At 48.7% G+C, this 14,312-nt stretch overlaps 1 protein-coding gene across 3 annotated transcripts; it reads right to left on the bottom strand.

The window, feature by feature from the left end:
- Positions 1 to 7,585: 7,585 nt before the first annotated feature.
- ING1 (inhibitor of growth family member 1) lies at positions 7,586 to 14,119 on the bottom strand. 3 transcript variants are annotated; one of them, XM_059466365.1, is made up of 2 exons: positions 13,183 to 14,119; positions 7,586 to 9,230 (listed from the first exon to the last, which is right to left on the bottom strand). In XM_059466365.1, exons 1-2 carry the CDS (start codon positions 13,322 to 13,324, stop codon positions 8,527 to 8,529), a joined length of 846 nt encoding a protein of 281 aa, XP_059322348.1. In that variant the 5' UTR covers positions 13,325 to 14,119; the 3' UTR covers positions 7,586 to 8,526. The 3 variants fall into 3 exon arrangements, with proteins under 3 accessions (XP_059322348.1, XP_059322349.1, XP_059322351.1); XM_059466366.1 differs by lacking the exon at positions 13,183 to 14,119 and adding an exon at positions 10,947 to 11,148; XM_059466368.1 differs by lacking the exon at positions 13,183 to 14,119 and adding an exon at positions 9,370 to 10,926.
- Between the last annotated feature and the right edge of the window lie 193 nt (positions 14,120 to 14,312).

Here is a 14,312-nt window from a genome sequence, read left to right on the forward strand (position 1 = left end):
TTCACTCTTCACCAGTCCATGTCATTCCTGCTTCTTTACTTCCTGCAAAATAAAACTCACACCACAGATTATTTCCCCCCCAAGGTCAAATCTCCTTGAGGCACACACCAGTCTCCCCATCCTTCCACATTACCCACCAAGTGCACCCAGGTCTTTGGGCAAAGACAATCCCACAAATGGGTTTGCCTTTTCCCATGGGAGGAGAAATCCCCAATGACTCCCCCAGCTGCTTCCCCATGTGTAGCACAGGGACCTTGTGTCCTCCCCCAGCTTGGGCAGGCCCAGGGCGGTTAGCAGATCCCCAGTGTTAACCAGCCAAGTGGCTTCTGCTCAATTTGCATCCCAAAGCTTCCATGCCCCACTGCCCAACAACTCTCAACATAGTCCTCAGCAGTGCCTTATACCTCCCAATCTTTCCAGAGGCTTGTGGGTGATAAGGGATGTGATACACCCATGGAAGATCACAGGGCTGTGTTTCCACCCCCTGGGGCCATCAATTCCAGGTTTATTGGACACTCTCCTCACTGCATAACATGTCTGATGTCTGATTCAGCAGTACTCGGGGTGCTGTGACTTCATTTAGGCCACAATGGCTATGCTAACCTCCATTCTTCATCAGACTTTTGCAACTGCCATATGGGACAGATACAAGGTGAGTGGGCCTTGCTGGTAACTCCTTGGCTCTCCAGCTGAGGAATCAGCTCATGGATGGGAGCCGGGGAATCCCAGTTGGTGCCACACTGCTGCTGATGCACTGTCTTGGTAGCAATTGCCACCTGCTGTTCTTCACCTTGCAGCCCTCCTGCAAGGAAGGGATGTTCTAAGAGGCCAGGCAGGATGCATGACTACTTGATCTTCTCTGTATTCACAGCAGCTACACCAAAAAGCCACTGGTACCCCTTTATGTCCTTCAAGTATCCTCTCCTGAGACAGTCAATTCCAAGGATACAAGTGGGGCAGTCACAATGGGGCACTTTTCCCACTGGTCCCCTGTTAAGCTCCCTTCAGCCTCCAAACCAGACAATTTTTGGCATCCCCTTGTCAAACCAGAGATCCAGATGGGTTCTGAGCACCCGTGCCCCGATAGCACCAGCGTACACTATGCAGCAGCATCTACCAAAGCCTTGTGTACTTCTCTGGGTCTGATGTGCCAGGCTATCAAATCCAGTACATCCAGTCATCCCTCTCCTCCTCCTGGCAGAAGGGAGGGACCCTCTATTCTTTTTCCTGGTTGGAGCATTCACTGTCTGACCCTTACAGTGCCAGACCAGAAATCCCCTCGCCAGGATCAAGAGAGGTAATGTCAGTTCTTCTGTGTCTGGGAGGTTGCTGATTGCTGTCTTGTGTCTGCAGAGACTGCTCTGACAGCTCTGTGGGATGGCCCCTTCTCTCTTCTCTCACAGCTCTCCTCTTTCTCAGCTTTCTTCTCTCTCAGTTCACGGACACGGGCTTCCAGCTTAAAGGTGGGTTCACCATCCCACTTCCTCATGTCTTCCCCCTGATCGCACAGAAGGAACCACAGTGCACCACGTGTCATGCGTCTGGGCATCTCTTTCCTTCTGATCAGGGCAGGAGAAGACTGATTTCTTGGACTGCCCTTGACAGCTGAGGTGCTGGCCTGGGTACAAAGAGTTTCCTCTAAGTTTTGGAGCCAACAAGATGCTCTCTCTACTGTTGGTGTCTCCATTTCTGGGTAATACATTGCTGCCAAACTGGTAGAATATGATGCAGGGGCACTTTGAATTACCTTCCTCCACATGGCCATTGTGCAAGGGACATCCTTTGGATCTTTAGAGATGTTATCATTTTTTAGATCACTGTAAATGACTTCCAGCACTGCTAATTCTCTCAGGTACTGGACACCTTCATGTGCAGTGGTCCACCTTCCTGGGGAGTTCACAAGATCTTCCTTAAAGGGATATTTTGCCTTCACACTTGAGACGAGTCGTCTCCAGAGACTGCAAACTGATGTCTCTTTTCCAATTCCTTTTCCAATTCCCCGGTCTCTAGCAAGGGATCCCAGCTGCTGGGCTTCCCTGCCTTCCAGCAGGTGACCATCAGCCCCACAGTCCCAGCATCGCAGCAGCCAGGCAGAAATCTGCTCACCTGGCTGGCGGCTGTACTCCTTCTGCAGGTCTTCAAGTTCTGATGATGTCAGAGACTGGGTAATTTCTGTTTTCTGTTTGAATTCTTTTACTCCTTTCTTTGATTTATTTGTTGTAGGACTGATTTCTTGATCAAACCCTTCCTTTCCTGATAATTCTTCTTTTTCTTCTTTTTCTTTTTCTTCTTCCTTTTCTTCTTTTTCTTCTTCGTCTTTTTCTTCTTCTTCCTTTTCTTCTTTTTCTTCCTTTTCTTCTTTTTCTTCCTTTTCTTCTTTTTCTTCTTTTTCTTCTTTTTCTTCTTTTTCTTCTTTTTCTTTTTCTGCTTTTTCTTCCTTTTCTTTTTCTTTCTTTTCTTTTTCTTCTTCCTCTTGTCTTTCTTCTTCCTCTTCTTTTTCTTCTTCCTCTTCTTTTTCTTCTTCTTCTTCCTCCCTTTCTAATTGACAACAAGGACTTGTTGCTCTCCTTGTCCACCTTTCCATTTCCATTACAGGGACAGTTTCAGTAGTGGTTGTGGTCTGGGTTCCTGTCTCAACCATCACGTCCTCACACACAGTTTGTGTCCCTGCCTCAGCCACAGTCCTGTGAGAGTGCAGCACTGTGGCTCTGTAGGCACAGGCCAGGCCCCAGCACAGGGCGAGGAGCTGCTGGCTTTCGTTGGGCTGGGCAAGGCACCCCTCTATCAGCTGCTGGGTCAGTTTGTCAGGCTTGGTTACCTGCTCGTGGGTGAACTCCCAGGCAATGGGAGGCGATAACCGCCCTAGGAACCTGCCCAAATCCTTCCACGCACCCTGCCACCCAGGGACTGACTTCCTCAGGGAGCATTTGGATGTCTCCTCACTCAAAATTTGTTTTCTCATACAGCACCATGACATCAGATTCCACAAACCCCATGATATGCTTACAGTACCAATTAAACAGATCGTGTAAGGATGAGCAAGGACTGCAGGAGCCTGCATAATAAAATAATCCACATAAATTCTGGGTAGGAAGAAAGAGATGTATTCCCTCATTGTCTCCACAAGATAGCTCCCCCAGCACAGCAAGGCCATCAATGCCAGGGAAAAGCACAGAGCCATTGTTTGTATTAACATGTTCCCAAACTCAGCAAAATAAAGAGATAAGCAGTGCAGCTGGCAAACTGCACAGGAGCTTGCTACTGGACAATTAACACCACTACAGCAGGCAATACATGTAAATAGGTGTCACTGTCCCACCCCACATCAGGCACCACCTCAGGCTGGATGCCAGGTGCCCACCAAGCCACTCTATCCCACCCCCGCTCTCAGCTGGACAGGGAAGAGAAGGATAAGATGGAAAACAACTCGTGGGTTGAGATAAGGCAGGTCAGCAAAGCAAAAGCGAAAGGTTGTGCATGCACAAGCAAAGGAAAAAACCAAAGATTTTATTGTCTACTTCCCATCAGCAAGTGATGTCCGGCCACTTCCTGGGAAGCAGGGCTGCAGGAAATGGAGCAGTTCCTCTGAAGGCAAATGTTGCAAAAAACAAATGTTCCCCACTTCCTCCTCCTTTTCCCAGCTTTTATATCCGAGCAGACGTCATAGGGTATGGAATATCCCTTTGGTCAGCTTGGGTCAGCTGGCCTCGCTGTGTCCCCTCCCAGGACCTTGCCCACTCCCAGCCTGCTGGTGTGGGGGTGAAGGTTGGAGAGACAGAGCTGAGGCTGTGCCAGCTCTGCTCAGAGCAGCCAAAACCCTGGAGTGCTATCAGCTCCTCTGCAGCTCCCAGTGCAAAGCACAGGGAGTGCACAGGGCTGAGCTCCATCTCACCCAGACCCAACGCAGGGTCCTAAGCCACAAAGGTAACCCACAATTCTCAAGTAAGAGCTGGAAGTTTAAATACAGGTACCTCTTTTTAAAAGTTCAGTATCACCCACCTTTCTTCTCCTTCCACCACTGGCAAGCAGTTTATAAAGTGAACCAAAGGAATAAATTAACCTGGGAATCCTGGCTGCAACTGGGGAATGCCACCAGCCCCTCCTCAAAACTGCCCTGGCCACTAATGCAGCTTTTCTGCTGTGAGACAGGATGCAGATTCCTTTGATTTTTTTAACTACCATCAAAAGTAAATGCTTACTGGGAAAAGTAATCTTGGAAATGTAATCTTAAACTTGGGAGAAAACCTTAATACTGTTTACAGCACTTTCTATACATACTGCATTTGCTCTGCTGCTCTTCCTCACAGTATCATTCCTCCTGCTTGTTATATTTGGGACTTCAGTAACAGCTGGGAAGGTAGGAAACTGAATGGATCATTATTAGCTTCATTATTTCTTTCATACACTACTTTTGCTCACACTACTTTTCATACTCAGAAATTACCTACCAGCTCTTTTGAGCAATTCCTGCACAAGGGTGAGGGGAGGTTCATGTACATATAGCAAATAGGCCATGAGAATGACGATAAATCCAAAACAACAGAATTCACTACAAAGATACATTGTTTTGAAGCATTTATCTTACAGGATTTTTAAAATTATATTCTTTGCAACTGTTTACAGTGCGTTTATATCTTTCATTTCTATTACAATTTAAAAGATCAACTAAAAATACCCTATGAAAATTAAAACAGTGGAGCAGTCCAATTCGATTGTATTTACCGGATTGTATTTATTCTGAAAGAATAATTACAAGAATAATCTCCAAGAAATTAGGATACAGGTTATCAGCAACTGTGTTTAATTAGTAAGAAACCTATTTAAGCCTAATGATATGCATGGTGAAGGTTGTTGCTGCTCAGTGGAGACAGTGGTTCTGCTTGACTGGGATGCTTTCAGATGGTGCAATAGTTGAAACTGATGCTCTGCTCTGCTCTGCTGGTTCAGGCTCGCAGTGGTTCTCTTGCTCTCTCCCCAGCTGGCTGGGAACATTTTGCAATTGGAGCTGACATAGCACCCAAAGGGCTCCCTGACTGATGCCTTTGACTGCCCAGCTCGTGCCTCCAGCAGCCCTTCTGCACTGCCAGCTGGCCCACTGCACAACAAATCTGCTGCCGAGGACAGGGACGACTCCGGGGCAAGGTCTGCTGTCAGCTGCTTGGAGTGTTGAACCGTCACTTTTCAGTGGTTGGAAGGACTTTACCATCAGCTCAAGGGTTCAGCAACACAATAGAGACATGCCTGCTACCCCTACCACACAGAAGAGCAGCAATTACAGCTGTCTGAATGATTTCAATGAGAAGTTTAAGTTTGTAACTCCTGCTGCTATGACTTCCCCCTCAGCAAACACCCAATGATTTTTATACTTTGCATTGATGCTGCAACACCTGAGAGCTGTTTACTAACCCGTGGGAAATGGAGATGAAGCCTCAGCTCAGCTCCTAGAGGAGCCTCCCTCTCACTCAAACCTTTTGTTAGCAGCCTCGTGGGAAAGGGTCACTAAGAGAGTCATATGTTTTCTCAAACCAGGCAGATGATCTCCCCAAATCACTCTGCTTGACAAAATAAGAAAGTTTGCAAAATAGCTGATCTGTCACGCAGAGATTACAAAACTTGGCTCAAAAGATAGAAGTTTCTTGTGGACATGTGAATAACTAAGACAGCATTTTAGACAAAGTACCAAAGCCAGGACAGAGTTTGCAGAGTCAGCAGCGCTTGGCAGTGTGTCAGTATAACACAAGATGGCTCCACTTCCATCAACAAAGAGCTTAGTGCCACTGCAGAGCCCCTTGCATCCAACTAATCGCGCCCATCGACTGAAACCAGACCTTCCAGGCTGTCCCGTGCCAGTGCACTCAGCCCTCAGGGCCAAGGAGCAGATCAGTGCTGTAGCCTGCAACAGGGTGAGCTGGAAGGTAACACAAGCCTGGGAAAAATGTGGAAAGGGACGTAACTCCAAGCTGCTTTACAGATCAGCAGCTGTCTTCAGCAAAAGACTGAAAAATGGGAGACCACAGCCAGCCTTCAGTAGCTGGAAATATTTAAGGGCAGTATAAATATGGCTCTACTGATCCATCTATAGCTGAACATTCTTACCATCCTCTTTTGCATTTTTGTTGTTTGCTTCTGGCTTTTCACATTCAAAATATCCCTCAGAATCAATGCAGACATTTTGTGAAAAAGGCTTGGTTTGAAACCTTGTCTGCACTAGTTCCTACATAAAGTTTCATTGGAGTTTTGCTAGTACAGTCCTGCTGCTAAGTATTGATGTTCTCAGCATAGGCTGGTGGGAGAACGCCAGAACAGCAGAGGCAGAAAAGACCAGAAGCATCAGCATCAGCCACAACAACAGCAGGTGGAGGCACAGAGGAGCGGGAAAGACCAGTAAGTGTGCAGGGAGAACGGAAAACCAGAAGGCTTTAGAGAAAAGATGAAAGGAGAAGGAAATGTAGAGAGCAGAAAAATTACACACCAAGCCTAAACCAGCTCGGGAGCAGCAGACTGATTTGGAGCAGGCACTTGCCCTGGGCACAGGTGCCTCAGTGGAACCTGACACAGACGTCTGAAGGGATTGGAAACAACTGCAGATGTGCACAAGTAGTGCACCTATTTAGAAGTAAAACAGGACTACTTGCCACTGTGAGCATGTTTGTCTGGCAGGGAATATCCATGCAAAGTGATGCAGTGCATTTTGGGGCCCCTCAGTACATTTTTAGAAAACACTGAACCCCTTCAGCTGTCTTGTGTTTGGCTAGATCAAAACCTTACTCCCTACAGAAGGATCTTTTGGAATACAAGGGTCATTTCAGTGGTATGGTTTCACTGTTCAGGAAACAAAACACCACCATTATACACAGAATGTTCTAAAAAAAAAACCCACCAACCCCAGGCCCCCATCTTTTTATGTGAGTCTTTCACCTGATCCTCTGGATTTCACAACTTTTACTTCCATGGCCTTCCTACTGCTGGTCCTGCTCCCTTCTCACTGGATGAAGGCCTGCAGTGTGATGGAGACGAAATCTGCTCACTGTAATGTTGGCCCCTAAAGCCATGATGGTGAAGGAAACAGCCTGACCAAGCTTCAGTGTCCATCCAAGGGACAGAGCACTGGGTACCTGGCACAGCACCTGGTCACAGCAAGTACATTTTGGTATGGGGTGACCATGAAGAACAAAAAGGCCTGCCCTGGAACAGCTGCAGGAATACTTGGGAAATGCTGAAACACAAAAGATCCCAATAACAAACATGGAATAATTTATATCCACAATGAAAAAAGCATTAAAAAAACTGAACAAGACCAGCTCTGTACTATTGATTTTCAGATAAATGTCTGGGTCTGGGAGTGACTGCAAGCACAAAATGAGAAGATTTGGATGGAAAGCTGAATGCTATTTTGGCTCTCCTACGACCTTGCTGGCCATACATTCTATGAAGATCCTTTATCAGAACTGTAATTTGGTTACCACTACAACAGGTTCAGGCTTCCAGCAGCAGCTTGCTGCAGCTGCTGAGGTCAAAGATGAATTTCTGGGTTTTTTGAGCTACATGAATGATCATTAAACAAGACTGCTAAAGAAGCAAACTGTCAAAGTCATTTCATTTATTTCTTAATATCACATCTGTACAATTTTCATACATACAGCAGGAAATGCACATTGGTTACACAATGGCATTTGGCTGCATTTCCAAGTATAATACAGTAAGTGCAACTCCACTTAAAATGTACATTTATACAACTTAAACAAATTAAGGATTGCTACACCACTATCTGTGACAGTATAAAGCTTCATTTATGTTATGTCTCATTACTAAACCACTTCCTGGTTAAATACAAAACATATTCAATCATTTAAAAATGGCCTTTGTGGTACCTGGCCAGCATATAAAATATTTGTTGTTTAAAATTTAACCATTAACTTTTTGTTTTAAAAAATAATCCTCTAAGCCTATTTAAACATTTGTTATTGAACTGTTATACTGACACTTTGTAGCAGGAACCAAATTTTACCCTCTTTTTGTTTGTTCTTGCTTATCACCAAAAGAAGTTACTTTTGCAATGTATTGCAGCTTTATTCAGATACAGCCAGGTGGTTAAACTATTTATCAATTTTACTCAAAAGGTAAATAACATTTTTCATTAAGGAAAACAAAATTACATTTCAAGAGATATTTGTCAAAATTTTAATGGGTAGAGTGCTACCAGCACTAAAAAAAAAAAAAAAAGAAAATAAAAAGAAAAAAAAAAGAAAAGAAATAAAGAAAATTATTAATTTATCTTTTAAGAAACACCCGAATATTCTTATAATTTTACTTTTGGAATACATTGGTCCACAGACCACATTCTTGTTACAGCTTACCAAATGAAACCCAAAATTTCTTATTGCCGTCCCTGTAACAGGAATGGTTCAGTTTTACACCTCCTTTAAAAATAAACATTTTACAATCCTTTCACCTCAACAAAGGTGACACTGACAATAAATACACTGGTTTGGTGGGTTTTTTCCTTCACTATGAAAAGTCCACAAACTACCTGTTGTATGCCCTTTCTTTTTTAGATTTCTCCAACGCCTTGTCCATAGTTTTCTCGTTTTCTCCTCTACATTTGGGGCAGTACCATTTGCCCTTTGGTTTATGGTTGAGTCCCACACAAGAAAAGTGAAACCATTCAATGGGGCACTCATCATTATCACATCCTATCATTTCTCCATAGGAGACCTGGTTGCACAAGCAGTATGTTGGCTCATTAGGGTCAATAGGAAGGTCAGGAGGAGAAGCTTCCCGCTCTGCTTTAGCCTTGGATCGTTTCTTCTTCTTGGATGTTTTTGCTTTCTTCTCCTTTGGTGTTCCTGAGGTGATGTCATCGTGATCATGATTATTTGAGGCATTTTCTCGATTCTCATTATTCCGCTGCCTCCTCGATCTCTTGTTGTTGGGCTTTTCAGCCTGTGCGATTGTCTCATTCTTCGACTTATCCTGGCTGCCTTTCCCGCTGTTTCCAGTGGTGTCATTAGTCTCTTGGCAAGTCTCAAACAGCTCCACGTGGCTGTCCACTTGCCTTGTTCTGTTCTCAACCAGCTCCACCATCTGACTGACAATTTGGATCTTCTCGTCCCCCAGTTCCTGACTCCGAATCAAGGCTCTCTGTATGCAGTGCAACATTCTTCTCTTCTGCACAGCATCTGTCTCCCGCTTAAATTTTTCATAGTAATCATCCAGGTCCTTCAGAATCTCTGCAAAGAAGAAATAAAAACTATAAATATTTTTGATGGGGAAAATGGCAAAACAAAACCTCCTGGTTTTCCTTCCATACAGCAACAACTTCTTGTAACACGCAGCTCTGATCAAAGACAGGTGCCCTGAAGCTTGTACCTGACAGCAGCTCATGACTCCACTGGACTGCTTTTGTTCTAGGTGGTCCCACAGGAATGGAATGCAAAGGCTGATTTAGGAGAAAAAAAAGTGACTAAATATATTTTTATGTATGTTGATAATGCTTCCCTTTAAACTTTTCAGTGATTAAAAAGAATTAACTAAACCAATACACATACCGTCAAAAGCTCCAAGGTTAACTGCAAAATTAGAGGGGAAATCATTGGACATTTTCTGTACAACAACATTAACATTTTCAGTGAATGACAGAGCAGGAGAAAGAGAGTGGGACAGAAAGAAAGCACAAACCACCCTAGAAGCACACTGCTGGGTTACTTGACAGGAGATACAGAAACACCAAATACATGGCCTAGACCCAAAGCTATTTCATCCAATACTGTTGAGCTATTTCTGCTGAAAATATGAGGCTGTGTAAATCCCTGGACTGCAAAACTAGGATTACAATATCCAGGAGGTTTAGATTATTTCCCACCTACACTTTCTGTAAAATACATGTTGCTATTCTTTAAAACACAAAAATATTATCTTCATTAAATACTTACTGCAGAGCAGGAAGTTAAAAGATAACATTAAAGATGATAGGCAACAACAGGGAGCTAGAGCTTCTGCTTTAAAATATGTTACATCCTGAATTGCACCTCAAGGATTGTTCTAACAGTTTATAAAAAACAACAATGCACAAAGTATCTAAAGTTTCAAGAATGGCCATGGAAACCTCTTTGTAAGATGTTTTTGAGTTTCATTATGATACCCAAATAAACTACAGCATACACGACACTCAGCACTCCATATTAAGTCCTCAAAAACACATTGAATGTTTTTCCTGCATCTCCTTTCTTCTCTGAATTTTCCCTTTCTCACAGGTTAGAACAGACTGTCTTAGAGAAGCAAAATATATTAAATATATTTATATAAAATCTGACTTCAATTCATCTAACAGAAACTAGGATCTCTCATATATGCCAATGGCATTATCAAAACTTTTTTAAACTTACATTTTTTTATTATTTATTTATTCATAGGAACATGTGACACATATGCAAACCAAGAGTTATCCTGTGGTTTAGGTTTTGACTTTCCTTGGCAGAGTTTTTAAACATACACAATTTCCAGTGAAGACATGGAAATATTACACAAGCTTTATTCAGATTTTAGAGCTGCAGCTTGTGCTTCACACATCGGTTAAGCACGACCTGTCAGCTGGTTCTGCAATATAACCTATCTGACAAATCAGCATTCCTATATGTTATTCATCGTTTTAAGCAACCGGTGGGTTTTTTTTAACCTACAAAAAAAAGCCCAAAACAAAACAACAATAAAAAAATACCAAAAATGGTATGCCCAAGATGCCACCAAAAGATCCTTCAAACACACAGCGGATTCTACGTTCAAGAAGGCTGAAAAAGCAGAGTTAATGTTTTTCAGTGGCTGAAATACAGAAGTTTTATGCTTTAAGTTTTGGCACTTGACTGATGTCATCAGTTTAACCCATCTCAATCTGGTGGGTGGGCATGTCCTACGAAGAACGGTCTGTCTGAACAGCACAAAACCATTACCGACGGAAGTTCGGCGTCGGGAAAACTTCGGTTCCAGCACTGCCCGCTGCCATTCCCGCCCGGCTGCGGGCTGGGATCCCGGCCCGGGTGTGTTTGGCATGTGCGACACGGAGCGGGAGCTGCGCAAAGCCGCGGGCGCTCAGCCCGGGCGCCGGGAGCCTGCAGCCGCTCGCTCGGTGCTGAGGGAGCCACCGGGGCCGTGCTGCGGCTCGGGCTGCCTGCAGCCGCCGCCGCGGGAACCTCGGCTCACGGCGATCCCAGGAACCCGCGCTGCCGCGCCGTGCTGCAGCAGCGGGAGCGGAGCGCTGCGCTCTGAGGCACTGGCGAACGCGCGCTCCCGGCATCACAGACACCACTCCGGCGGAGGGAAGCCGTGCCGCCGGAGCTTCACTCCCAACGCAGCTCCGCGGCCTCACGGGGGCTCAAACGCCGCGGAACGACGGCGAGCGGGACACGGGCGAGAGCCCGGCCTCCTCCCCGCCCCTCTGCGGCGCCCGGGGCCGACCCGGAGGTGACGGAGCCGCCATTGTTCTCGAGCAGGAAACCGGGACGACCCCGCGGAACCCGCGGCGGTCCCGGCGACGCGGGGGGGGCGGGGCGGCTCCGCCCCCGCCGTCCCGAGCGGGGCCGAACGGACTCTCCCGGGGCAACAAACGAGTGATTGACAGGGAGCAGCGGCCAATCACGGCGGGCGGGAGCGAGCTGGCGCCCGCCCCCTCCGGCCAGTCACGAGCGAGGTGCGGCTGGAGCAGAAGCGCCCCCCCCACCCGGACACGTCAGTCACTCTCCGGACGGCCAAGGCTGCCCCGCCCCCTTGCTGCGAACCCGGCCAATCAGAGCGCGCCGGCCGAGGCCGGCCGAGATATTCAAATCAGCCCCACGGAAAAGTTGCTTCTCGAAACGTCACGACGAGGCGGGGCCGCGAGACGGGTCGGCCCGGCCCCGGAGCCAATCCGCGCGGGGAGGCGGGGCACGGCCGGCCCGTGGGGACGCCCCCGCCCTATCAGCACCCCCGACGGGCGTGGCGAACCGCGATATGCTAACGAGGTCTGTCTATAAAAAGAGCGCGGACGCCCCTTCCTAGCACAGCGCGGAGGTGCCCGCTGGACGTGGCTTCGTGGGGCGCGATGCCCGCCTTGTCCTTTTCTTCCCTTCTTACCCCCGAAAGCCCCCGCGGGCTCCTGAAGAAGTTTCCCCCGGACCCTTCCCCCGGGAGCTGACGGGCTCCCATGGTGAGCTGCCCTAGGAGCGGCTGAGGCAACGGCAGGCAGGGCTCGCTGCCCGCCGCCCCTAAGGCCACATGCATGGGGGCGCGGGCAAGGAGAGGGGGTCCCCCCCTCCCGGCACCCCGGCTGTCACCGCTACCTGCGGCACAGAATAAAGCGCCCTCCCCCCTCCCCCTGCTTCCGAGCGGACGCCAGCTACCAAGTGACAAAGCTGCCCCGAGTCCCGCAAACCGGCCTCCCCTTCCTTCCCTCCGCCCGTGGGGACGGGGACGGCGTGCCCCGAGCGCGGGGAGGGAGGGGGGCGCTTCAGCCCGGCCGTAAGCGCGACCGTGTGTGCCGTCCCCCCCCACTCACACCGCACACGCCGGTCCTGCCCCCTCGGCCCCCCCGCCCAACGGAGCGGGGCTGTTTCACCGGGTGAAACGAAACCCACCGAGAAGGGAGCGAAGAAAGCACACCCTGCCCCCCACTCTCGCCTAACCCCCCTCTCCTCTTCTCCCTCCCTCCTTCCCTCCCTCCTTCACTAGCTGCCTCTCTCCCCTACTACAGCCATAATGAATACTGTACATTCCTAAATGTTGTGCTGTAATCTCTTCCCCCTCTATCCACCCAGCACTTTCTTCCGTACCCCCAAACCCTTCCACCTCAGCCCCACGGCCAGGGACGGCCCCCCTTTGTGCACCGCACACCCCACTTCCCTGCCCCCGCCTTCTTGGCCAGCAATTTACACAGAAAAGCAGAGTCCTTGCTAAATAAGAAAAGCCGGAGACCTTTTGTTCCGCCCCATGACAAGAGCTAACGCTGCAGATCAGTCCCTCTCTCTCCTCGGATCTTTCCTCCCGGCTTTCTTCCTCCTTTTACCTCTCAAAAATAAAGCTACCATCCCTGTGGGGTGCAGAGGGGCAAACGGAGCCGAGGCTCAGCTCTAAAGAAAAGAAAGGGAAAGACACCCTTCCCCCCTGAGCCCCAAACCACACACACGGACACACAGATATATAGAAAACACTTACCTTGATATTTGGCGTCAATTTCCCTCATCAAGGAGACATTTCTCTGCAGATCGAAGGGCATAGACTCGATGGAGTCCAGATAATCCTCCACATAGTTCACTAGGTGAAGCTGGTCTCCGTTTGCAGGACTCAACATTTTCATCCGGCAAAGAAACAAAAATCCTTCCCCACACCTCTCCGTGTGAGAGCAAGTGCTGCTCCCTTCAAAGACGGTAACCCCGATGAAGGTCTCACTCCCTGCCCACCTCTCTCGGTAGCTCCCCCCCAAAAAACCGAGGGAAGCTACATCTGACTCCTCTTGTGTGAAAAAGAGGGAGAGACACACACACACCCTCCGCTAGTCCCCTACAGCCAGCAGCAGCTGATTGAATGGCTGTCGTTGTGGGTAATTCACGAAGGAGGTGGTAAGAACAATCAGAGGGATTTGTGTGTGTGCGTGTGTGTGTGTGTGTGTGTGGGGAGGGGAGGGGGAGAGGAGGAGGAGAAAGGAGGGGGGCTTAAACCAGCTCCTCCGAAACAATCTGGAAACAAAATGTGCTCTGCAAAGTGTCTGTCAGAGGCAGCGGCAGCCCCTCTGCCTGCGCCAGCGCCGCTCTGCTTCTCCTCTGCTCCCCCCTTCCCCGCTCTCCTCCTCACCGCCGCCGCCGCCGCCGCTCCCCGGCGATATCAACGCAGCCTCCTCGCTCCCATACGCCGCGCTAGATCCAACGTGGAAAACCCAAATACCAGTTTCAAACACTTGGGAAACATTCGGCCCCGCCAGCCAAGGCGCATGCGCTCTCTCCCAGCGCTGTGTACACACACACACACACACACACACACTCCCTCTCTCTCACACACTCACCGCACACACTCAATCCCTTCCCCCGCCCGGAACCTCCGCATATCCATCGGCCCGCCTCCCTTACTCACGTTTGGGGAGGGAGGGAAGGCGGCGGGGATGCGGGCCGAGCCAGGGGGCGGGCGGCGCAGGGCCGGCGTGGGCGTGGGGTGAAGGAAGCCCCGGGGAAGGCGGAGGCTCCGGTGAAGTTGTGCGGAGGCTGCGAGGCGAGCGGCCCGCGGGGAGGCTGGGGGGGATCGCGGGGGCAAGTGAATGATTTTGCGCTAGGGTACCGAGACTTTGGAGGAGT

Source organism: Ammospiza nelsoni, chromosome 2 (assembly GCF_027579445.1).
Source record: "Ammospiza nelsoni isolate bAmmNel1 chromosome 2, bAmmNel1.pri, whole genome shotgun sequence".
NCBI lineage: Eukaryota > Metazoa > Chordata > Aves > Passeriformes > Passerellidae > Ammospiza > Ammospiza nelsoni.